The sequence below is a fragment of the Telopea speciosissima genome, chromosome 1 (genome assembly GCF_018873765.1).
Source record: "Telopea speciosissima isolate NSW1024214 ecotype Mountain lineage chromosome 1, Tspe_v1, whole genome shotgun sequence".
In the NCBI taxonomy this organism is placed as follows: domain Eukaryota; kingdom Viridiplantae; phylum Streptophyta; class Magnoliopsida; order Proteales; family Proteaceae; genus Telopea; species Telopea speciosissima.
This window is the reverse complement of record NC_057916.1, coordinates 30,574,441-30,597,856: the sequence shown is the minus strand read 5'-3', so window position 1 is coordinate 30,597,856 and position 23,416 is coordinate 30,574,441. Positions and strand designations below refer to the sequence as shown.

Sequence of the window (23,416 nt, the reverse complement as noted above, 5' to 3'; positions counted from 1 at the left end):
GATCTAAAATAGACTGATGAAGCTGCTACCAAAGGAATGGTATCGGAGATGTTCAGTCCTGAACGGTCCGATTCAACTGAACTGAATTCCTTCTCCTTGTTTATTTTTTTTTTTTTGAAGAGAATTCCTTCCCCCTTGTATATTTGACCTAAATGTCAATGTGATTGTGGTAGAAGTAAGGATCATCATATCATTGACGCGACACAGATAGCTCTCCTACATGAAATACTTGGGACGGGGTGGGGTTGTTTCTCATTAGTTACCACAGTGACTTCTTCACTATCCTCCTGCAAGACAGCATCGGCGGCGGTGGTCTCCAAGTTCATCATCCGAATCAACGGGTTGATGCCCCTTCTGTTAATAGAGTAATTAATATCACGGACCTTCTACAGTATATCAGGATTGCTTCTTTAGTAGTTACTCTCAGGCAATCTGAAAATGATCAGTGCTATGCAGCTTAAGTCTCAACGATATGTTTAAGAGCTCCGAGCATAGGGTATTGGCAAACCATGTATCACCAATAGTGTCAGTGGTATGCTTCTTCTGCATTCATCTTCAGCCATGGGAGAGGATTGTTGGGGTTCCTCACCGAAGGGGGAAGTAATAATCCCACATTGGATGTGAGTAACCCAAGGTGGAGATTTCTAGCTACTTGGGCCCCCTCTACTTGATGGCTAGCTTTTAACGGATTGGTGTGGAAGGCAGAAATAATAATCCCACAATCCTCTTGATGCATTACTTCAATCTGATGAGATGATCTTCTTCTGAATCAACACATGCCTGTGTATTATGTAGAGCTTGGTTGGCTGACAACAGTGTCTTACTCCATTATCAAATGCTTGTTCTTTCAATCACATTTCTTGGTAAACAGCAGATAGATGAAGATCTTTGGTAAGCTACAGAAACAATGAAATAGTGTGTTCTGCTTTTAGTTCAGACACTCACACCAGCAATTTGCACCTAATGCGTTAAGAAGTATTCTTCTCTCCATCTATGACTAGTTAAGTAATTACAATTATCAGCCTTGTGAGAGGAGAGCTGGAGAGGAACCAAGTTATGACAGTGACAGAAAAAATAAAAAGCACTTCTGATTAGCCAGAAAAAATATAGTCAGATAAGAATAGTTACCAACAGCCAAAATAAGTTGGGTACCTTCCCATTGTCTCATCCTTCTACTTTGTGGATTATATTCATCAAACACATACTTTCTGCAGAAAAGTTTCCACCAGTAGCATTTGCATGCATGTAGATCGATAGTAATCGTATTTTGGCATTTAGATGCAACCTCCATTTGTACAATACCATAACCTTCATCTAGAAAAACTGATTCAAGTTCAAGAGATAAAGAAAATGCTCGACATTGAATCTGCCTGAAGAAAATGACTCAAATAAGTTTTTGAGCACAAACATGAACTCGAGATATCAAAGGAAACAAAAAACAAGGAAATCCTACCGAATAAAGATGTAATGTTTTGTTTCTTTCTTGTCCTGATTAATAATAGAGTTTCAATTTGAACAAAGTGTGAGCAAAAGATAAACATGGAAGTTAACATGAACATATAGAGGTAGGGCAAAATTTAGAACAATTAAGGTGCTCCCTTGGGGTTGACCACATTGCGATGCCAACTGCCCAAAGACGGCTGCATAACTGGCATCCTTAGACTACTACAACAAGTCTATTATCCTAAGCTTTGGCTTTAGGAACAAATGACTGCCTTCAACAATGACAAACATCTGCCTGGTGTCTATCACTTCGAAAACAAGAAAGAAGCTCAATTTCTCCAGATTCCTCAAATATCTGCAAGGGAGACGAGGTTAACTCCGGAAAAATAATTTCTTGTGATACTAACACAGGATAACATCCTAATTAGTCATAAGATACCATCACAACCAACTCTTAACTGCGATTTGTAAACCAGTTACTAAATGAGTTAGAGAATTATGACATGACAATAGTAGTCATAGAGCAACCATCTACATGAAATGAAGGATCTTCATTAAGGAGCAGCAATGTGCTTCATTTTAAATATCTTTATTAATCTTTAATTCTTTCATAGCTAATGTTCCAGGTTATAGAAGAACAGATGTGATATAAGGAGCATGCTCTTGCGCCTGAATAACTGGTAACTGGTAATTCCTCTGATCTGTATAGGGATTCCCACTGATATAGTGTACAGCTCATTCACAAGATACAATGTAAAATTAGAGCAGCTCTGCACAAAAATTACAACCAACAAACGCTTATGCTCAAGATAAAAACTTAATCTACAAGATCCTGATTCCAGAGAGAGAGAGAGAGAGAGAGAGAGAAAAGGGGGGGGGGGGGAGGGAGTTGTCAATGAATGCCCATGCATTATTTGATGTCTTCAGCAGATCAAACTAAACAGACTAAAGGATAACAATGCTTATGGTAAAATATGAAACTTCAAAAGTTGGCCAGAAAGCAAGATAATTTGCAGCTTAATGTTATCATATTTAATCTCAAAATAATCACAAAAATGTTACAAATATTAGAAACAAAAAAGAGGAAATTTGGATTCATATGTAGCTTACATTCACAATGAGACCAAATCATTGATTCCCAAGCACCTCTATCTAATCACCCCTTCAAAAGTGTGGCATTGCTGTGTGACTTGTGTCCATCAGGTACTAAACTTCAACTTATTCCATTTATAAATGAGGAGAAGGGGAAAAGAATGAAAAAAACCCTTCTCTGTATTGGCCTTTAATTCTCATTCTCACTCCCAATCATCATCCTGCAGTTGATCATCAGTTTTTTCCTTAGGAGGCCTAACCACCAAAACTACATTTCCCAAACACTGCTTCACACCCAACTCCTTCAATGCTGATCCTCTTTCCACCTTTAGAACACCATGACCATCTGCTACAGATGCAACGAGATAGAACCCATCTTCAGCTTCCACTTCTTTCTTCTCTCTATCAGCCAGCACTAGAATTGATTCCTCCTTGTACCACCGATTCACCTTCCATGGCAAAACCCTCGCGTCTCCAAACGCCACCGCCACTCCCCCTTTCGCTAGTCCCACCACGGGCTCCCATCCCGGCAGAGCCACCCACCTTCTCCACCCTTTCTCAGCCACCACCACCCCAAACTCACCTTCGCTTCTACACTCCCCAGGAGCTTCCAGCACCCCTCTCTCTCCTTCACCCGCTTCGCAGACGGGCAAAACCACCACCGACGTGGCCTCCGCAACCTCTCCAATTTTCAACCTCACTACCGGAACCTTAATCCTAACCCCAAGTTCCCCTTTTCCTTCTCCCTGATCAGATTTCGCCTCCAATTCATCCAGAACCCTCCGTTTCGCATTCTCCGTCTCTGCTACCTCCAATGCTCGTTCAAGCGCCGACTTCCGCTGATCCGACAGATCCCGGTGCTCTCTGCTTTGCCTAAAATACATGAAAGAGAGGCAATCGCCTGGGGAGGCATAGGTGAAGCTCTCCCAACCTTGGTCGTCGCGTCTTCGAGGGAAATCCTTCATAGCCCGAGCGAGCTCATTGGCTCCGCGTGCGTCTAGGCGATTCTGGACGATAAAAGCAGCGGCGGAGGCCCGCTGAGCAGCGTTGAGGAGGCGGATCTCGTAGAGGAGCTCGGCGCCACCGTTGTCGAAGAAGGAAAGAGTTTCAGGGTCGAAGTTGGATTGAGCGAGGGTGTCGCGTACTTGGGCAGCGACGACGATGCGGTTCTGTTCGACGCCTGAAATGCCAGTGGCTTCTTCGATGGAGGAAGGAGTGAAGCCTTCCTGAAAAAGGGAGGGGATGAGTGGGGCGTACTCGAACCAGAGACCCAGACGGTTCTGGAGGACTTCGAGACGGCCGTCGGTTCCGAGATTGCGGAATTGGGAGGGAACAGAGGAGGGAGGTGGGCGGAAGGGTTGGTAGACTTGGTTATTGGATGGGGTTGATGAGGCGGCGCTGCCAGTGCCTGCAGTAGCTGCGGTAACTGAGAGTGTGGTGGTGGTGGGTTTGACGTTGCGTAGGTGAAGCAGGCGAGATGGTGGTTGTTGTTGTTTCTGGTTCAGGAATGGAGAACCAGACTGTAGTTGTGAGTGGAAGAGCGAGAGTGGCTTGGTGGGATTTAGAGAGAGCATTGTTGTGGCAGTGCTGGGCTGTGAAATTGTGCAAAGAATCATGGAAAGCAAGCGAGCTAGCGAGAGAGAGAGAGAGAGATAGCTCTTATCTTGTTGATGTCTGCAGTTATCCTCTGCAACAGTCTTCAGCCATAGTATAGGTACAAAACCTGGCCAAGCCAACTTCAGCCTCTATAGATTTGAAGTTGGTTCTAATATGACCCAACATTTCTTCACTCCACTTTGTCCGTTATGTGCTCTTTGTCATGAGGTCGGTTCGTGTCCTTGTACAAGTACCGTCTAAGGCCCTCCAAGGCCAATCACAGAGTCACATTGGATCCATTTTTTCTGTGGGTCTCATACTATGTACCTGGGGGTCATATCTGTTAGATAAATTATAATAAAATAAGAGATTAAATAAATACTTTATTATTTTGGGAAAAGTACTTTAGTCCCACATCGAAAAACTACAAGAGTTATAAATGATATTTATTATATTACCTTCTTTATCTCTTGAATTAAATCGAAAAAGAAAGACATTCTACGGTGTATATGCGAGGACGGCGTGGATGCTGTCTGCGCACACTCGGCATGGGCTGTAGAGGCATTGCTGGCGTATGCACGCACTTAGCACTTAGCACGCTTGCATCACTTCTGGTACGTTGATTTTTTAAAATGATCAGATCCGTCGGATTAGAAGATCCTACGGTCACGTTTGATAGGATATGACTGTTGTGAACAGGTTTATCTCTAATTTAATCTGGACCGTTAGATCAGATGGCAATCGATCTAAATAAAAGTACTGTGTTCAAACGAAATATCTCTCTCTCTTACAATTCAGTATCTCTAAAAGGAGTTCTGTGTTTATCTTTTATTGCTTTGTTGATTCCTGAAGGTAAATTTATCGTGTGGGGCAAATATCTCTTTTAAGATAGCGAGATTGCGTTCAAAGCAGTTTGAAGTTTCCTTCTTCAAACAGAGTTTTTTTTCTAACAATATCTTCAATGGCTGATTGAAAAAGGAGCATTTCCTTCCTATGGTTGATAAAAATAAATCCAAACTTGCAAGTTGGAAAGGAAAACTATCCTCTTAGGTTGGCAGGGTGCAATTAGTGAAATTTGTTGTGTAGGATATTCTTATTCATAACTTCTCGGTCTATTGGTGGCCTACTGAGCTCATATCTACTGTGGAGAGGTGGATGAGAAACTTCATTTGGTCTGATGATTTGGAGCAGGCAAAGAGCATCACCGTTAAATGGGACTTGGTTTGCAAGCATAAGGAAGAGGGTGGTATGAGGCTAAGGAGGATTAGGGATGTCAATAAATCTTTGGTATGTAAGTTGTGTTGGGCTATGAAAACGATGACTCTTTCTTTGGGAAGTTCATGGGAGAGAAATATGTAAAATCAAATGGACGACCAAAAAATTCTGGTATATCCTCATCTATTTGGAATGGTATAAAGAGGGTGTGGGATGATGTAGAATCCAATGAGACTTAGATCATCGGCGATGGAGAGTCAATTGATTTTTGGCACGATAAGTGGGTTGGAAATGAGTCGCTGGTAATGGCTACAGGTCTGAATCCAACTATTTTTTCTGAGTTCAAATCAAGAGTGGCTGGTTTTATTTGGTGTGGATCGTGGCATTTCCCGCGTGTTTCTTCGACTGTTTTGCAAGCTAAATTCCAGATCGTTAGGGCGATTTTAATTCCCAAATCCCAGGTTTCGGATAAGCGAGTGTGCATGGAAGGCCTCCATGTTGGGGGATTTTTCTGTTAAATCAACATAGGAGGTGATTAGAGTGAAAGGTATAAGCCGTTTCAGTTTCAATTAGTCTGGTCCAACCGCTTTCAGCCAAGACACCCGCTGTTTGGGTGGCAGATGATGTATGGTCGTCTTGCTATTTATGAGCTGGCGACAAAGAGAGGGATTCCTTTTGCATCACGTTGTTCTCTGTGCCTGCGTAGTTCGAAGCTTATCCCACATATTTCAATACTGTATGACGCAGTGGTGACATTCTAAAGCTAGTTCGGTCCCCCTAAAGGAGGTGTAGCTGGCTGGTTTCCTCCTCATCCCTTTTCATGTTTGGTATGAAAAAAATAATAGGAGATTTGAAGGCAAAATGAAGCCATCTAGTTTCATCTTGAGGTTAGTTTTAAATGATACGAAAGAAAGAAGCTCAGATTAAGGCCTTTTCATCAAGAACAATGGAGGATTTTATTCTGTCTAGGAAGAATGCAAAACAAGGTCAATGTTGTTTCAGAGGTGTCATCTGTTCATGAGCTTAGATGAGTTAAATTAATCCATGGTGCAAATTGAACATTGATGGCTGCTCCTTTAGAAACCAAGGACGGTCTGACATGGGTGGTGTAATTCGGAATGAGTTTGGCATTGTTCAGAGATGTTTTGTTGTTCCTCTTGGCATCATGATGAACTACAGTGCTGAATTTTCTGCCTTATTTATCGACCTGAAGTTGATTAGCGAGTTGGACGTTGATAAGCTTTGGATTGATTGCAATTCACAAGTTGTGGTAGAAGCAGTGCTTAGAAGATCAATCCCTTGACTTTTTCAACAACAATGGCGTTATTTTATCTTTTTCCTTGCCTTAATATCATGGCGGATAACGCATTATTTTTGTGACGTTAATATGATGGCTGATATTCTCTCAAAACATGGAGCAAGAATGCAAAGCCCTAGTACTTGGTTGTACTGCCCAAGTTTTGTTTCATCAGACGTTAGTTGGGGTGCCCAAAACAGACCTAGGTACAGATTTACATACTGCTTTGGCTAGAGCTCTTGCTGATGGCAATGCCGAAGGTGGGTCTTTGACAAGGTTGTGGTTTTCTCTCCCTCTACTGATGGCATTGCCAAAGATGGGAGGTATTGAGGCCATGTTATTTCATTTGTCTTTATCCGTCTAGGTATACCCAGACGTTAATCCTATAACATATTTTTTTTCCTTAATATATAGTTGCTGATTTCTAACCAAAAAAAAAAACAGAAATAAAATTAAAACTTAGATGTGGCTTGATCTGCTACACACTAAAAGAGACCCAAGAGAATATTAAACATTTAAACTAGGGAAAGGGTTTCCCACATCACTGGTTGTGGTGAAGGGGGGGGGGGGAAGGTGAAGTGTGGGGGGGGGGGAATCTCTCACATCGCACCAATGATGGCATGTGAAATAGTAAGTATCATTTACATGGGCCAAATGATTTGGGGGAGAAGAGAAAAGATAATAAAAAAACCATGTGAGGGAGCATGGCGAACTTTCTCCCATTAAACTATTCTTAAAATTCTGATATTCTCAAGTACTTCAGAATTTCTATTCCATTGGATCTATATTTCACAGAAATAAGATGCAAAAATCAAAACAAATAATTTTCAAAATAGAAATCATTCCCATGGAATTAAAATAGAAATCATACCAAATCAGGCCTTGAACTTAGGTATTGGATACTACTGCCAAGGAACCTACAAGTATTTTTACGTCCTTGCTTTCGAAGAAGAGTCTCTGAATATATTCTTTTATGTTTTTTTTCTTTTATATAATCTCTCCCACAATAATTTATTGTTGAGTTTCATAATCCCTAGGACTGCAGTACCTTGAGAATTTGATGTTAATTTATGCTATGCTATTTCTTTTCTTCTGAACTTGAAGTTTGCAGCTTAAAATTTTCCAATGCAGAAGTTCCATCAAGTGCCTTGGCCATGTAGTATGTAGTGTATTCTAAGACTGTGGTTTCCCTGTAGACTGGGGGATTGTCCTCCAATAGCAACTCCTTGATAGGCCCATAGATCGTTGTTGATGGTAGAAAAGTTGTAGTGAAGAAGCATGCGATAGATAGTCTTGGGCCTACTTTTTGGGCCAATACTCGATGTTCAGCACTTTTAAACTTATTATTGGATATGAGCTGCCACAACCACAAAATCAATCAGACAAACTTACAATTGAAACTAAAGACACCATTAAGGTTGTATTTGGTGGGCCCCTGTGAAATGATCAAACCCCCTTGTTTTGGTTGGACTGGATCATCCAACTCTCATCCCATGGTTGGAGGAGATGATAAAGCTAAACAAAACAAGGGGTGTTTGGGTCTATTGCGTCAAGAAATCGTCGAGCGGTCCTGCGAGTGTCGTCACCTGCAAGTGGACCAAGGGGTCAACAGAGAGAACCGGTGTGGTTCCGGCCTAGGGCTCTTCGATGCCAAAGTTAGATCTCTTGAGCAAATAGATGAATAGTGATTATTCAGTATGAGTTTTTATGTCCCTCGATGGGGTTGTGTACCTTGCTTTTTATAGTAGTGTATGGCGGTGTGGAGAGTCCCAGTTTGATGGCGATTGTGCCGTTGAGTGGATAGAGGCCCTGGGTAACGGGGTTCTATCCTGATTGGCCATCTCCCCGCGGGAGGGGGTGTCCTGGTGGTATCAAGATCCTTGGTGGATAGATACCCGCGTGTGGTGATAACGTCATTGGTGCTTGAATCCGTCTGGGTGACGTGACTTCTAAGCGGTGGCCTAGAGTCCTGGTGGTGACATGAGTCTGTAGTGATACGATTGGGTCATAGATGAGTAGCCCCGATGTTCGTGCACCTCACGGCTGTGCCCATGATGACGGTGCAAGCCGCGCCTGGGTGAGAGGCCGCCTGGGTGTGGCCGTGCCTAGGTGAGGCCACGCCTGAGTGGTCGCCGCCGCGCCTGAGAGGTGGTCGCCGGGTGCAGGCCGCGCCTGGGTGTAGCCGCGCCTAGGTGAGGCCGTGACTGGGTGTGGCCGCGCCTGGGTGAGGCCGCGCCTGGTGTAGGCCGCTCCTGGGTGAGGCTGCGCCTGGGTGAGGCAGAGCCTAGGTGAGGCCACGCCTGAGTGGTGGCCGCCGCGCTTGAGAGGTGGCCGTCGGGTGCAGGCTGCTCCTGGGTGTAGCCGCGCCTGGGTGAGGCCGCGCCTGGGTGTGGCAGCGCCTGGGTGAGGCCGCGCCTGGTGTAGGCCGCGCCTGGGTGTTGGCCGCGCCTGGGTGGTGGGACCCCGGTTAGTTCCCCTTGGTTTTGGAGCGGGTCGCCCTGTGACACGTGGCGGCCGTTGATTGGTCCGGTGAATCTTGGATGTATCATTTGTCGGCCTCTCACCCAGGCGCGGCCCCACCCAGGCGTGGCCACACCCAAGCGCGGCCTCTCACCCAGGCGCGGCTTGCACCCAGGCACGGCATCGTGGGCACAGACGTGAGGTGCACGGACATCGGGGCTACTCATCTATGACCCGATCGTATCACTACAGACTCATGTCACCACCAGGACTCTAGGCCACCGCTTAGAAGTCACGTCACCCAGACGGATTCAAGCACCAATGACGTTATCACCACACGCGGGTATCTATCCACCAAGGATCTTGATACCACTAGGACACCCCCTCCCACGGGGAGATGGCCAATCAGGATAGAGCCCCGTTACCCAGGGCCTCTATCCACTCAACGGCACAATCGCCATCAAATTGGGACTCTCCACACCGCCATACACTACTATAAAATGCAAGGTACACAACCCCATCGAGGGACATAAAAACTCATACTGAATAATCACTATTCATCTGTTTGCTCAGGAGATCTAACTTTGGCATCGGAGAGCCCTAGGCCGGAACCACACCGGTTCTCTCTGTTGACCCCTTGGTCCACTTGCAGGTGACGGCACTCGCAGGACCGCTCGACGATTTCTTAACACAACAGGGTCATTTCTGTGAAGTAACCAAACCCCCCCTGTTTTTATTGGGCGGCTGGATCCTGAGCTCCCTCCACGGGTCGAGGAAAGCCAGGTCCGCAAGATCCCGATGCTATGGTTTAGGTGCAAGTCATAAAAAATAATGGATATACCGATATGTAACAGAGACTTGCCTGCAAAAGATCCCCAATGTTCACAATTAAAGCTCCAGGTGTGGGGGGAACATCAACCCATTGGTTCTGATGAAATACTTGGAGGCCACCAATATGGTTTTGTAGAAGGATTGCGAGGAAACCATTGTCAGCATGCTTACTGCCGCCCATCGTCAGTTCAGGTTCAGGGCATGCAGGATAATAGTGACACAGAAGGGAATGCCCCTCTTCACAACCCATCTCCCTCAGCCGGTTAGATTTTAGTCCCAAACCCTCCGATAGTAACTCAAACAAGATAATCCCCAATCTTTTAACTTGATCCGAGTACTCCATCAATATATCTCTACAGATTTAAGATTAATTAGATCAGATAGTTGAGAACCAGTTAGCAGGTCTTCCAAAAGTACTGATCGATCGAAAAACACAAATAGAAATTAAGGCGAGATCATGAAGATCTTTAACACTAGCTAACACGTACCTGCAAGTCTCAGGTAACTCTTCGGGGTTGAAAGGTTGAGGACCCATGAAGCAATACATACTGTCCCTCCAATTAGCTGCGGGAGAGCTGTGTAGATCGAAATTGGTATTGTATACAACCCTTCTGTTGGCATAGTCACGCGAGTAGAACTGTTTCGTCACCTCCGTGTCTTGCTCGAAAAACCTTCTAATCCCTTCCAGCATCTCATCCATAACAGTTTGAGGAATCCCATGATTCACCACCTGGAAGAACCCCGATGTCTCCGATGCATGACGCACTTTTTCGACGATTTCATTCCTTAAAATCACATCTTTATCGATGACGCCGTCCCCCAAGTCTATGGTAGGGAGGTTGAGGTGGGTTTGGGTTTGGGTCTGGCTGTGGTTGTTGTTGTGGATGGAACCAGGCAACCCTTCATGAAGGAGGGCATTAGGAGGGTGGTGGACGAAGATACGAGGTACCTTCACCATGCCAGCATCTACCAGTCCCTTCACGCCAGCTTTAGTATCATCAAATTCCTTCAACTCCTTGGTACGGTCATAAGTGGCTGAAACCTCCTCTTCATGGGTGCCGGAAACTACTACCATTTTAGTATGTAATTTGCTACTTGCAACCTCCTCTTCATGGGTGCCTAAAACTACCATTTTAGTATGTAATTAATTATTTGCTACTTGCAAAGAGAGTACCGTGTGATCGATCTATATATGTCAATAGGCAATGTCACTGCTGGTAATGGTGTTTATTCAAGCAACGATAAGGATAACCGTGGATCAGCCTTGACTTGCTCAGAAAGGCCAAATGAGTTTGTCTAATTTCTGTCATTACTCATTAAAGTCATTAGGTGATCAGACAAGCGCACACACACACACCCACAAAAGTGCTCAGCCGCTCACTCATATCCAATTGCTTTAGGGGAAGAAAAATCTAATGCAGTGTTAAAGTCCAAGCATTATTAAGAAAAGAGGGCATCTAAATTCCAGAACACGCTAGAAAAAGTTTTGAATTATTGGACAATTGATGTGATAGAGCATTATCAGGGCAGGGCCCACCTTCTACTCGCAGGCCTAAGTAAGGCTGTACACCGGATTGGATTCGGTTCGGATAGTGTTATATCCACATTCACATCTGATTAGTTATCGGACGGATTCAGATAATGCTAAATGGATATGAACACGGATACGGATCGAATATTTTATCCGTTTACATGTAAATATAGCTTTTCGGATAACTATAGTCTATCCATATCCGCATCCATTTAGCTTTCGGACGGATTCGGATAGTGCTAAACGGATACGGACACGGATACGGAAACAGATTTCGGCTATTCATTTACACCAATAGGCCTAAGAGGACAATTAGAAAACCAAGCCGTTACAACATGTTTGCCAGCGTGGCCACCACTTTAGTTGGTCCTGTAATAAGTCAGTAGAATATTACTGGGTTAAATACGCATACCCCCTGTAATGCACCCAGTATTCCTCGTACCCCCCTAAGCTTCTGATAAGTCCACGTACCAACCCTCAATATTCCACGTACCACCCCTGCTTTACCCCCTAATACCATTTAAGTCCACACCAGGTATTAAATGCTTAAAAATTATCAAACTACCCTTTCTTCTATCCTTTCTAAATTTTGAAAAGACCTTCTGACCTATTTGCTAAATTTTGAAAAGACCAAAATGCATGCCTTCATCTTCCCCAAATCATCATCTTCTTTTACATACCCACCACCACAACCACCACCACCACCACCACCACCACCCACCAATGCCAAAAGGCGAGCTCGAGGGCTCGAACGAAGAAATTATTGTTGAGTTTCGGAAAGCTTTGGAGAAAGGGAAATCTAATGGCAAGAAAGTTAGGTTAACAGTAATTGATCATATCACTTCGATGCCAAGCGTTCTCATCCCGATCAAGGAGTTGGTTAAGATATGTAGGGAGGAAGGTGTTGATCAAGCCTTGGTAGATGCTGTTCATTCAATTGGTTCTGTCGAGGTTGACGTCAAAGACATTGGGGCAGATTTCTACACTTGTAATTTGCACAAGTGGTTTTTCTGTCCGCCTTCTGTTGCATTTCTGCACTGTAGAAAATCATCATCATCATCATCATCATCATCATAAAAAAAGTCGTTGGAACTGCACCATCCTGTGGTTTCTCATGAATATGGTAAAGGGTTGGCCATAGAAAGTGCTTGGATTGGGACGTGAGACTATAGTTCTCAGCTTGTTGTTGTTGGTCAAACAACGGTCCAGGGATCAAACCATGGTTCCCTAAGGAAACCAATATACAGAAAAATTAGGGTTTTGCACACCCTGGGTTATCCCATGGTGTCCCATGGGTGCCCCATTTGATTTTAGGGTTTCTCATGGTCACCCATGGGAACCCTGGTGCATCCCTATCAGGGTTTCTCCTTCCCTATTGCGTCCCATAAAATTAATTATCACAATAGGGACGGAGAAATTCGTCTCTAGTCCATCACATGGCAAGAGGGATCCATCCCATACTCGAATGCGCAGCGAAAATTAATCGATTCGAGTTTCTTTCGCATCCCATAAATATTAATAATCAATGAACAGAAGGAATTAATAAAGAACTGCTAACTTGGTGAGCCTCAAGTGTTGCTCCTCCAATAGACAGTGGTTCTTCCTCCAGTGAGCGCTCCAAGCAAACAGATCTGAACCTCCAATGGTGCTACCAAGGTTCTACACGCCAATCCCAGATGCCCTCAAACTCCTCAGCACAGATCTAGGGTTTCACAAACCCTAACTCTCAAACACAGGTGAGAGAAGCAAGAAGAAGAAGAGAGATCACAAGAGGGAGAGAGAGAAACCAAAAACATAGGAGAGAGAGTGTCTGCTCCAAAAACGTGGAGAGCTTCCTCTTCTGCGTTTTTTGGTCCCCTATTTATAATAATAGGGTTTAATTAAATCCTAGATAGATTTAATAGAGCCCTAGTGAGAGTCTGACTCTCTCTCTCTCAGTCTGGCTATTCTGTTTAAACTGAAAGTGCTACACAGGTGAAGAAGCAGAATCTAATAGGGAAAGTATTAATTAGATTCTTTATTTAATTATTAATGGATAATTACAATTAGCACCAAATCCATTAATTAAATAAAGAGCCAATTAAATTAGCAAATTCCAAATAACTCCTTATATGACAACAATTTATCATATACAACCCCCCCACTAATCAACACCATCATTATAGAATCTAGGGCATGTACACATGTACTGCCAAACCCCAATCCATAGTACATGTCCATATAAGAGCGTCTGTGCATCCGATCGGATCCCGCAAAACTTGATAAAACACTTTATTTGAAATAACTATAAATAATGTATCATTTTATGTAAAATAAATTTTGCAAAACCATTTTCAAAACGGTACTGGATCCAAATTCTGATCCGACCATGCACAAACAGTCTCTATCTTGGTGTTCCCCAATCGGGCAGTGGTGACCGTGTTGGATAACTCCTTCACTCACAAAGTGTTCACGCATTCTCAGAACACCGACTTTGACTCGCTTGAGTCTCAGTCATTGATGAACCAAAGAATGCGATCACACTTTGCGATGGAGGTTCCCTCAGTGCAGGTGTTGGTGACACATGTCTATCCCTTCCTACATCGCGTAATACATGAGGGAATCGACAAAGTAGATTCTTCGCCAATGCACACATCAAACATGTGAGCACTCGCATTTGTACCCTGACATCACACGTTTAGGCATACCCAATGTGACGACCATATGATAAGGGTGCCCAGCCCAAACCCTAGTCGTGACTACCATTTTAAGTATAACTTACGGACACATAATGCTCAAAAAGTTTATATCGCATGTAACAATATTAAACTAAAATGTATAAATGTTCAATACAAAGGTGAACTGGGTTGAATCGGACCGAACCGGGTTTGATGGACACACTTGTCCAACAATCTCCCACTTGTACATCAAAACCAATTCCCCATACATTTTAAACCCATGCCCTCCATGTGTTTCTCAAACACACCTGGTGACAAACCCTTTGTCATGGCATCAGACACATTTTCAGTTGTGTCCACTTTGGAGATACTCACGTCACCCTGCTGGATAATCTCTCTGATGAGGTGATACTTCCGCTGCACGTGCTTGTTCCTCTGATGAGCCCTAGGCTCCTTAGCTTGTGCAATGACCCCTCTGTTGTCACATAACAGGGGAATAGGGCCCTTGACAAGATCAGGGACTACCTCCAAATCTGATAGGAATTTTCTCAGTCAAACACCTTCTTTTGCTTGCATCACAAGTTGCAAGGTATTCTGCTTCGGTAGTAGAATCGGCTGTAGACTTTTGTTTCGCACTCCGCCACACAATGGCACCTCCACCCATTAGATATACCATCCCGGACGTGGATTTTCTGTCATCCTTGTCAGTTTGGAAATCCGAATCTATGTATCCCAATACTGACAACTGATCAGATCCAAAAACCAAGAAATATTCCTTAGTCCTTCTCAGGTACTTGAGGATATTCTTGACAGCACTCCAATGCTCGCGTCCAAGGTTAGATTGATAATGACTTACCATACCTACTGCCCCCTCGTACACAACATAGCGTACATAAGACTCCCTACTGCTGAGGCATAGGGAATTTTCTTCATCTCTTCAATGTCTGTCTGAGACTGAGGACATTGAGATCTGGAAAGACTGACTCCATGTTTGAAGGGAACACTTCCCCTCTTGGAGTTCTCCATAATAAATCTAGCCAGGACTTTGTCTATATAGGTAGCCTGTGACAAGCCTAGCATCCTTTTCTGGCGATCTCTTACGAGTTTGATCCCAAGGATATAGCTAGCTTCACCAAGGTCTTTCATCGAAAATATTGTGGATAACCACTGTTTTACTGATGAAAGAAATCCTACATCGTTACCAATCAGCAATATGTTATCTACGTATAAAACAAGAAAACATACTGCCCTCCCATTGATCTTCTTATAAACGCATGGTTCATCCATGTTTTGATCAAAACCAAACGATTTGATTGATTGATCAAACCTGATGTTCCAGCTCCTGGAAGCCTGCTTTAGCCCATAAATGGACCTCTGTAATTTGCACACCTTTCTTTCTTCCTCCAAGGAAGAGAACCCCTCTGGCTGTTCCATGTAGATTTCCTCTTGAAGGAACCCATTTAGAAATGCAATCTGCACATCCATCTGCCAGATCTCATAATCAAAGTGTGCTGCGATAGCCAATAAAATCCTGATGGATTTCATCATCGCTATTGGTGAAAAGGTTTCCTCATAGTCTATACCCTCTTTCTGGGTATAGCCCTTTGCTACCAGTCTCGCTTTGAATCTTTCGACCTTTCCATCGGTGCCCTTCTTCCTCTTGAAGATCCATTTACATCCAATTGGCTTGACGCCAAGTGGTGGATCGACTAGAGTCCAGACCTTGTTGGAATGCATCGAATCGATTTCAGAGCGCATCGCTTCCAGCCACCTAGTGACATCAACATCCTTTAGAGCCTCAGAGTATGTCATCGGATCATCATTCGATTCAACCGATACCATGTGGAACTCTTCCACTGTTTCCTCTTCGGTTAGAAGAGTTAGCCTGGTGGGTGGTCTAATAGTCCTCCCACTGCGTCAAGGTTCCTCAGGTGTTGGTATTTCAGCGGGTATGTCAGTTGGTCTCACTTCTAGAAGTGACGTTTCTGAGCCATCTGATAGCTCTTTTATGACTACTGATTCGGACCTCTGGGTCATCATTTCTTCCTAAAAAAATGTGACATGTTTACTTACAATGACCTTTTGGTCAACTGGGTCATAAAAATAATAGCCTATCGTGCCTTTGGGGTAGCCTAAGAAATAGCATCTCGAAGTCCTGGATTCCAACTTGTCTGTCTGTTGCTTTCGCACATGTGCTATGCAACCCCATACCCTAAGGTGTTGAATACTGGGCTTTCGCCCCTTCCACAACTCAAAGGGTGTCTTGGCTATAGACTTAGATGGAACCTTATTCAAGATATATATCGCCGTCTCTAAAGCGTACCCCCAGAAAGAAAGAGGCAGCTCACTATAAGTGAGCATTGTCCTGACCATATCCAATAGGGTCCGATTGCATCGTTCGGATACACCATTTTGTTGTGGTGTGCCTGGATTAGTTAGCTGACTAACTATCCCTTGGGATATGAGATGTTCTTTAAACTCATCCGATAGATACTCCCCTCCACGATCTGATCGTAAGGACTTGATACGTTTATCGAGCTGTCTTTCGACCTCGGCTTGGAATTCTTTGAATTTATCAAAGGTTTTCGATTTCCTATGCATCAAGTATATGTAACCATATCTAGAGTAATCATCGGTGAACGTGATAAAGTACTCATACCCATATCTTGCTTGTATGTTTATGGGTCCACACACGTCAGTGTGTATCAACTCCAACAGATCTGTGGCTCTAGCACCTTTATTGCTAAAGGGTTTCTTGGTCATTTTGCCTTGAAGACATGAGTCACAGGTGGGGAATGCTTCCACCCTCAGACTCTCTAAGGGCCCATCCCTCACCAATCTACTGATTCGGTCCACATTTATGTGACCCAATCTTAGATGCCACAGATATGTTGAGTTCACTGGAGCTGCTTTCCGTTTCAAATCAACATTTGAAACAACATTCGTTCTAATAGGGCAATCTAGAAAATACAAACCACTTTGCATATATCCGGATGCCACAAAGGAATTATTAAAACGAATAATCAATTTAGAATTAAAGGAAAAACTATATCCGTCCAAAACAAGTTTTGAAACTGAAATTATCTTCCTCTTGAAAGAGGGTACATAATAGCAATCCTTTAAAACTAAACTAACAGAACTAAAATTTAAAATAAAAGTTTCCACAGCCAACGCCATGGGCTCAGCTCCAGTGCCCATCTGAAGACGCACTTCATTTTTTTCCAGGTTCCTTGTCTCCTTGAACCCCTGCAAATCATTGCAAATGTGAACAGTGGATCCACTATCCACCAACCAAGAATTGGTCGGTTCAAAAGACAAATTAGACTCATAAAGAATGTGAACATCACATGTACCTTCTTTAGCAGCCTCTATTTCATCCGGCTTCTTGTCTTTCAAAGTTGCCAGGTACGCACGATAGTTTCTTTTCCAGTGACCCTCCTTCTTACAATAGAAGCACTTGTATTTGCCTTTATTGCCAGACTTCCCACCCTTGGCTTTCAGGGTCTTGCCCTTACTTTTCTTTTTCTTCTTCTTCCCATTTGAAGAAGGCTTTACCTCAGTTGCATTGACCTCAGCCTTGTCCTTTTTCAAGGACGCTTCAGCCTCTACCAGTGCATTAGCAAGCTCGGTGAGCTCCATCTCCTTCTCGGACATCTTGTAGGACATCCTAAAAGGTGCATAGGCAGAAGTAAGTGACGCTAAGATCACATCAGTCTTGTATCGCAGGCTGAAATCAATCCCCATGGATTCCAGTTTTTTAAACAGATTGATCATTTTCATTACATGATCCATCACTCGAGTCCCCTAGGACATCTTGGAGTTATGGATTTGACTCACCGCATCAGAATGTGCGTGTGTCAACTGCCTGTTGAACAATTCAGCAAGCTTATCCATTTTACCCCCAGCAGTGCGTATATCCTTGACTGAGTCTACAACTGACTTTTTCAATGATCCTAGGATATAGAGTGATGCCTTGGAATCCCTCATGAGGAACTCTTGCATCTCTTTATTTGCCTCAAAATCGTTCGGGTCGGGTTGAGGAGGAACTTGTTCATCTAGAACTGTGTACAGTCCTTTAGCAGTCAGGAGCAACTCAATGCTCCGGTACCAATCAACATAGTTTGTACCATTAAGTTTGTATTCGCTAATGAGTGTTAACAGGTTGGAATTAACGGCATCCATCGCATATTAATCTACACATGCACAAGTAAATAACCACATGCTAATTAATGACCATTGAAAATAATAAATTGAGCACACACACATCAATGGTCTTTCATGATTTGGGTTTCCCTCATAACCCAAAAGATGAATTGGATACCTACAACCTTTGCATGCATAACTTACCCTGTCGGGAGTCATTATACACACCATGGTAGTGTAGACTAAGCTGTCCGCCTCATGGGCTTCCAATATTTTTGGCCACCTGGGTGTCATGTCCAGATCCTGTCGGCTGACATACACCCAAGTCATGTACTTACCTATTGCATTAGTTAGAATCATGGCATCATGAAAGATGGCCCACTGTCGCAGTGCCCTTTCACTATCCATACCCTGACGTATCTAGATAGAGGTAAATATAGATAAATGTGTAACAGAGGTCTTGACAATGTCCTATCGGCTTATGCGGGGTCATGTCACACACTTTCTACATTTATCTTTAATAGGAGGCCATGGACATGTCTACCGATTAAGACTAGTCCATATCATACATGTATTGTGAATAAAGAGGGATTAATTAACTCTCACATACATGGATAGATTTAAACAACATAATTAATCAACATTAATTAAAAGTGATTATGGGATGACGGTATTTTTATTAGAAGCAATTAAAGAACCCTCCCAATAAAAATAAAACTAATAACTTTGGGTGCATTTATCATGCTATGGATGCCACGCCTCGATCATCTCCTTCGTCCGATTACGTCTTCAAAGTAGGTGACTTGCATCTCCATAAGCTTTGAGCACCACATGTGGATCACCATCAACATGCCCTGGGAGTCCTAACTCCTCTAAAATTACAATAGAAACCTAGGAAAAATTCTATACACTTTTCTTTCCATAATAATAAAGAAACCCCGCATGGAGAAACCAATCCACCATTTGGGCTGCCCATGGGGTGGAGTACATTTGTTTATAAAAAAGATAGGGGGAGAGAGAGAAAGAGAAAGAAGCATCACATCCACCCATAGCCCCATGTATGACATACATAAACAATCCATCCATTTATTAGAATGCCATTCCCATAATCACATCATAATATAATTTCATGAATGGGCATTAAAGCAAGTAAACCAAAAATTAAAACATGGATTCCTTCAATTATTGAACCACCACATCACATGTGATAACATGTATCCAAGCCCATAAAATTAAAATCGCATTTTAATTGCAAGTGGATAAAGAGGGAATCTCTTCACCCATCATCATCCTCCAAAAAACAAAACAAAATAATAAAATTCTGTTTTGAAAAAAAACCTTTTTTTTTTTTTTTTGGTTAAACTGGAAGGAAAACAAGGGGGGTGCATGCAGCCCACATGTGCAGGCTACAGGCACTCCCTGTGCAGCCCATAGGCACAAGGCCCACGGGCAGCAGCCTTGGGCTGCAGGCTGCAGGCCTGCTGACCGTAGGCTAAAGCCCATGGACAGCAGCCTGCAGGCCCGCAACCCGCAAGGGGATGTGCACATAGGCTGGCAATAGGGGAAGGGCGTGTGCAGAGGCTTGGCAGCTTGCGCTCCCCCCCCCCCACACATATAAATCATGATTAAAAATTTAAATTAATAAAATTAATAATCACCCCTTAATTGGATACATGCTTCAACAATTGGAATAAATAAAACAAACCAAATCCATCATCACATGGGTAGGTTGTTACACTAACAACCTTGTAACTACCCATGTGCACATGGGAAGGTTGTTACAACAACCATAATTTTAACCACCCATGTGCCAACTTGCATCCCACTCATGATAATCATATTAACCATTAATTATTCAATATTCATGGGTGGAAAAGGTAGCTCTGATACCACACTATTGGTCAAACAACGGTCTAGGGATCAAACCATGGTTCCCTAGGGAAACCAATATACAGAAAAATTAGGGTTTTGCACACCCTGGGTTATCCCTTGGTGTCCCATGGGTGCCCCATTTGATTTTAGGGTTTCCCATGGTCGCCCATGGGAACCCTGGTGCATCCCTATTAGGGTTTTTCCTTCCCTATTGCGTCCCATAAAATTAATTATCACAATAGGGACGGAGAAATTCGTCTCTAGTCCATCACATGGCAAGAGGGATCCATCCCATACTCGAATGCACAGCGAAAATTAATCGATTCGAGTTTCTTTCGCATCTCATAAATATTAATAATCAATGAACAGAAGGAATTAATAAAGAACTGCTAACCTGGTGAGCCTCAAGTGTTGCTCCTCCAATAGACAGTGGTTCTTCCTCCAGTGAGTGCTCCAAGCAAATAGATCTGAACCTCCAATGGTGCTACCAAGGTTCTACACGCCAATCCTAGATGCCCTCAAACTCCTCAGCATAGATCTAGGGTTTCACAAACCCTAACTCTCAAACACAGGTGAGAGAAGCAAGAAGAAGAAGAGAGATCACATGAGGGAGAGAGAGAAACCAAAAATGCAGGAGAGAGAGTGTCTGCTCCAAAAACGTGGAGAGCTTCCTCTTATGCATTTTTTGGTCCCCTATTTATAATAATAGGGTTTAATTAAATCCTAGATAGATTTAATAGAGCCCTAGTGAGAGTCTGACTCTCTCTCTCCGTCTGCGATTCTGTTTAAACTCAAAGTGCTACACGAAGAAGCAGAATCTAATAGGGAAAATATTAATTAGATTCTTTATTTAATTATTAATGGATAATTACAATTAGCACCAAATCCATTAATTAAATAAAGAGCCAATTAAATTAGCAAATTCTAAATAACTCCTTATATGACAACAATTTATCATATACAACCCCCACTAATCAACACCATCATTATGGAATCTAGGGCATGTACACATGTACTTGCCAAACCCCAATCCATAGTACATGTCCATATAAGAGCGTCGTGCATCCGATCGGGTCCGCAAAACTCGATAAAACACTTTATTTGAAATAACTATAAATAATGTATCATTTTATGTAAAATAAATTTTGCAAAACCATTTCCAAAACAGTACTGGATCCAGATCTTGATTCAACCATGCACAGACAGTCTCTATCTTGGTGTTCCCCAATCGGGCAGTGGTGACCGTGTTGGATAACTCCTTCACTCACAAAGTGTTCACGCATTCTCGAACACCGGCTTTGACTCGCTTGAGTCTCGGTCATTGATGAACCAAAGAATGCGATCACACTTTGCGGTGACGGGTTCCCTCGGTATAGGGTGTCAGTGACACATGTCTATCCCTTCCTACATCTCGCAAGATACATGAGGGAATCGACAAAGTAGATTCTTCGCCAATGCACACATCAAACATGTGAGCACTCGCATTTGTACCCTGACATCACATGTCTAGGCATACCCAATGCGACGACCATATGATAAGGGTGCCCAGCCCAAACCCTAGTCGTGACTACCATTTTAAGTATAACTTACAGACACATAATGCTCAAAAAGTTTATATTGCATGTGACAATATTAAACTAAAATGTATAAATGTTCAATACAAAGGTGAACCGGGTTGAACCGGACCGAACCGGGTTTGATGGACACACTTGTCCAACAGTTGTGCCATCGGTTTTGGATTTTATTAGTAGGTTGAAGGTGGACTTGAAGGAATTAGGAAAAGGAATCATGATGCAGTTATTCAAATGGGTGAGATGCTTGCCGAGGCTTGGGGAACTCATCTTGGGTCACACCCTGAGATGTGTGCTAGCATGGTCATGATTGGCTTGCCTGCTAACTTGGGGATTTCAAGTGAAGAGGACATGCTCAAATTGAGGGCCCATTCGCGGGACAGTTTTGGCATTGAAGTGCATGTGTATTATCAAGTCCAGGGTGGGATCAGGATGGCAAGTTCAGGGTCCCTAGAGGCGAGCTCGAGGGCTCGGACGATTTTAATTTTGGTGGGTGGCGGTGGCGGTGGTGGTGATGGGTATGTAAAAGAAGATGATGATTTGGGGAAGATGAGGGCATTTTGGTCTTTTCAAAATTTAGCAAATAGGTCAGAGCAATTAGGTCTTTTCAAAATTTAGAAAAGATAGAAGAAATGGTAGTTTGATAATTTTTTAGCATTTAATACCTGGTGTAGACTTAAATGGCATTAGGGGGGTAAAGCAGGGGTGGTACGTGGACTTATCAGAAGCTTAGGGGGTACGAAGAATATTGGGCGCATTACAAGGGGGATACACGTATTTAACCCAATATTACCTTGTTTTTCCTATAAAGGGGTAGAGAACAGAATGATAAGCAATGACATCAAGCATTTTCTTCCACTTTCGTCTCATCTTCTCCTTCCTTAACTTCTTTTCTCTTCTCTCTCTTCCCCATTCTTCTCAATTCTTCCCTCTGTAACCTATCATTTGGTGCTTTCATTACTCATTAAAGTCATTAGGTGATCATACAAGCACACACACAAAAGTGCTCCGTCGCTCACTCATATCCAATTGCTTTAGGGGAAGAAAAATCTAATGCAGTGTTAAAGTCCAAGCATTATTAAGAAAAGAGGGCATCTAAATTCCAGAACACGCTAGAAAAAGTTTTGAATTATTGGACAATTGATGTTGTCTATTGGAAACTTTTGAGAGGGGGGACACTGTGAGCGTTGGTCTACTTGGTTAAACTGGACTTCAAATCATAGGAATGCTAGATAAGTCTTAAGCAAAACAAAACAAAGAAATAATTGAAAAGAGGGGGAAGATCGAAGGACTCACATCAATCTAACAAATTCATCACGTTTTTGAAAGGAAAAAGCAGGGTTTCAAACCTATCCGTTGGCAGGAGATGTTGAAGTAGCGCATGGAGGAGTCTCTATCCCCCGACATGAATCACCGAATCTGCACTCAGGAATAGTAATGCTTTGAAAAACGCATTATTCATTAAGTGAAAGACGCTAAACAAATAGTTAGAGATGCTGCAAGCAAAGACTGGTATACTAAATTCTACAACAAACAAACAAAACATTAAACCTAGGCTAAAGGTCTGAAAATTACAAAAACTGCCATTAAACATACAAGTATGGCCAAAACAAGCATATAGGCATAAGAAAGATATATGTAATCATTAAAAGAACACTTAAACACATGCTAAATATTTAGAACATGATAAACAAAGCATAAACACCAC

At 42.9% G+C, this 23,416-nt stretch overlaps 2 protein-coding genes across 3 annotated transcripts in view; both read right to left on the bottom strand.

The window, feature by feature from the left end:
• Positions 1-2,513: 2,513 nt before the first annotated feature.
• LOC122670547 (rubisco accumulation factor 1.1, chloroplastic-like) lies at positions 2,514-4,235 on the bottom strand. The gene has a single exon (XM_043867477.1). It carries the CDS (start codon positions 4,149-4,151, stop codon positions 2,739-2,741), a length of 1,413 nt encoding a protein of 470 aa, XP_043723412.1. The 5' UTR covers positions 4,152-4,235; the 3' UTR covers positions 2,514-2,738.
• Positions 4,236-7,700: 3,465 nt separating this feature from the next.
• LOC122668837 (1-aminocyclopropane-1-carboxylate oxidase homolog 1-like) overlaps positions 7,701-23,416 on the bottom strand; it is a 43,014-nt gene continuing 27,298 nt past the window's right edge. Inside the window, exons 1-3 of one of the 2 annotated variants that reach the window (XM_043865387.1) lie at positions 10,423-11,011; positions 9,966-10,287; positions 7,701-8,000 (exon numbers count right to left, since the gene is read on the bottom strand). In XM_043865387.1, coding sequence (XP_043721322.1) covers positions 7,722-8,000; positions 9,966-10,287; positions 10,423-11,009 — 1,188 coding nt within the window. In that variant the 5' untranslated portion in view covers positions 11,010-11,011 and the 3' untranslated portion in view covers positions 7,701-7,721. Of the gene's footprint in view, positions 8,001-9,965; positions 10,288-10,422; positions 11,012-23,416 lie in introns of those variants that run through there. The other variant, XM_043865395.1, reaches the window with a different exon arrangement.

Coding starts and splice junctions, on each gene's coding strand:
- LOC122670547 (XM_043867477.1), bottom strand. CDS start 4,151: ATGATTCTTTGCACAATTTCACAGCCCAGCACTGCCACAACAATGCTC.